The 1,460-nt window shown below is 42.1% G+C and overlaps 1 protein-coding gene across 1 annotated transcript; it reads right to left on the bottom strand.

The window, feature by feature from the left end:
• Positions 1–303: 303 nt before the first annotated feature.
• LOC123258194 lies at positions 304–864 on the bottom strand. The gene has a single exon (XM_044718067.1). It carries the CDS (start codon positions 862–864, stop codon positions 304–306), a length of 561 nt encoding a protein of 186 aa, XP_044574002.1.
• Positions 865–1,460: the final 596 nt, after the last annotated feature.

Below are 1,460 nucleotides of genomic sequence, written 5' to 3'. Positions count from 1 at the left end.
GCCTGATGGAGGCCTTCAACGGGGTCGGTGTAGAATTAATGTAGAAGATTAAGTTTGAATTTTATTGAAGTCTAGTATAAGTTAGTATAGGCCGGAGCGGGAGCGTAAGAAAAGCTTACTTGCGCTCTCTCGTGAATTCGCCCCGCTTTGCCGCATTAGATAAGCTAGGCTTAAGTTCTTTTGGTAAAAATATAATCGAATTTATAAAGTTGAACCGAGTGCACGTATTTTTTGTAGTTGCTATATTTAAATTTACAGCCACCTTTTTTGTCCTTCGGTTTTTCGCGAAGAGATAAACTAATCTCAGTTAACAGCCTTGTCGTTATCGTCGAGTCGTTTGGTCAGCGTTATGACGCCTTCTTCTTGATGAGACTGCTGTCGTTTGTTTTTTGAAAAAGCATATACGTGGTCATCCGCAACGTCGTTTAAGGAATCCATAACTGCATCGGCTGCTTTTGCAAGTTGTGAGAGTTTGGTCTGCGGTGAGCTTGCGATCATGCCGAAGATTACCGCGGGTACGGGAGGAGGCAAACGTTTGATCCAGTAGCGTCGTACTACTGATTCGTCGCAGGTTGCCTTGGTTTGCTGCAGTTGGCAGAGTAAGGGGCTTGGGCGGCTGTCGCCGAGCTGAATTCCAGTTGCAAGTCGGTCCAAACGTACCATTTCCGAGTCCGTAAACTTTGAAAGGATCGCTTCCTTTAAGGTGGAATGAGGGGCAGTTTCGGGTGGATTGTTCACAAGATCGTGTAGTTGTTCCAGGTATTTGGGGTCTGCGTAGGCGATGACTGCAGCGAACTTTTCCTGTTCTTCTCGTGCACCAAGTCCTTGTAGTGCGAACCAACTTTCTAACTTCGTGAAGAACATTTCTATGTTTGTGATTGATTGTAAATTTGGGAACGGCATCTTTCCAAATACGGATTGGATCATGGCTGTGCTAGTGGTCTTTGTTTTCGGCCATGTTGTGAAATACTTGTGTGTATGTACTCAAGACTTTGATGTGATTTGGAAATTGTTCTAGTTGTCGAGGGTCACCAATGAAAATTGTAACAAGTATGCAGTCACTTTAAAATGTGACCTAACTAAGTATGTAGTTGCCATACCTGTACCAAACAAGAACGCTAATACTGTCGCTGAAGCTATATTTGAATCTTTTATTCTGAAGTACGGTCCAATAAAGACGTTCATTATGGACATGGGAACAGAATTCAATTATAGACAATTTGTGAAAGTATTTAAGTATTAAAAATATTAGCGGGACGATTTCTCGAGAGAGCGCAAGTGAGCTTTTCTTGCGCTCCCGCTCCGCCCTATACTAACTTATACTAGACTTTTGGACAATTTTATTAAAAGCTTCTTGATATTCGACAGGTGAAGGTACATTATCGGAAGTAACTACTAATTTTTTACACTTCTTTATAAAGCGGACCATGTAAACGCACACTCGCATCAGTTTTAAGTGA

Source organism: Drosophila ananassae (genome assembly GCF_017639315.1).
Source record: "Drosophila ananassae strain 14024-0371.13 chromosome Y unlocalized genomic scaffold, ASM1763931v2 tig00000100, whole genome shotgun sequence".
Taxonomy (NCBI): domain Eukaryota; kingdom Metazoa; phylum Arthropoda; class Insecta; order Diptera; family Drosophilidae; genus Drosophila; species Drosophila ananassae.
The sequence above is the reverse complement of the archived record's forward strand: the minus strand, read 5'-3'. Positions and strand labels throughout refer to the sequence as shown.

Excerpts from the sequence above, each read along its gene's own strand:
- LOC123258194 (XM_044718067.1), bottom strand. The coding sequence starts at position 864 with ATGTTCTTCACGAAGTTAGAAAGTTGGTTCGCACTACAAGGACTTGGT.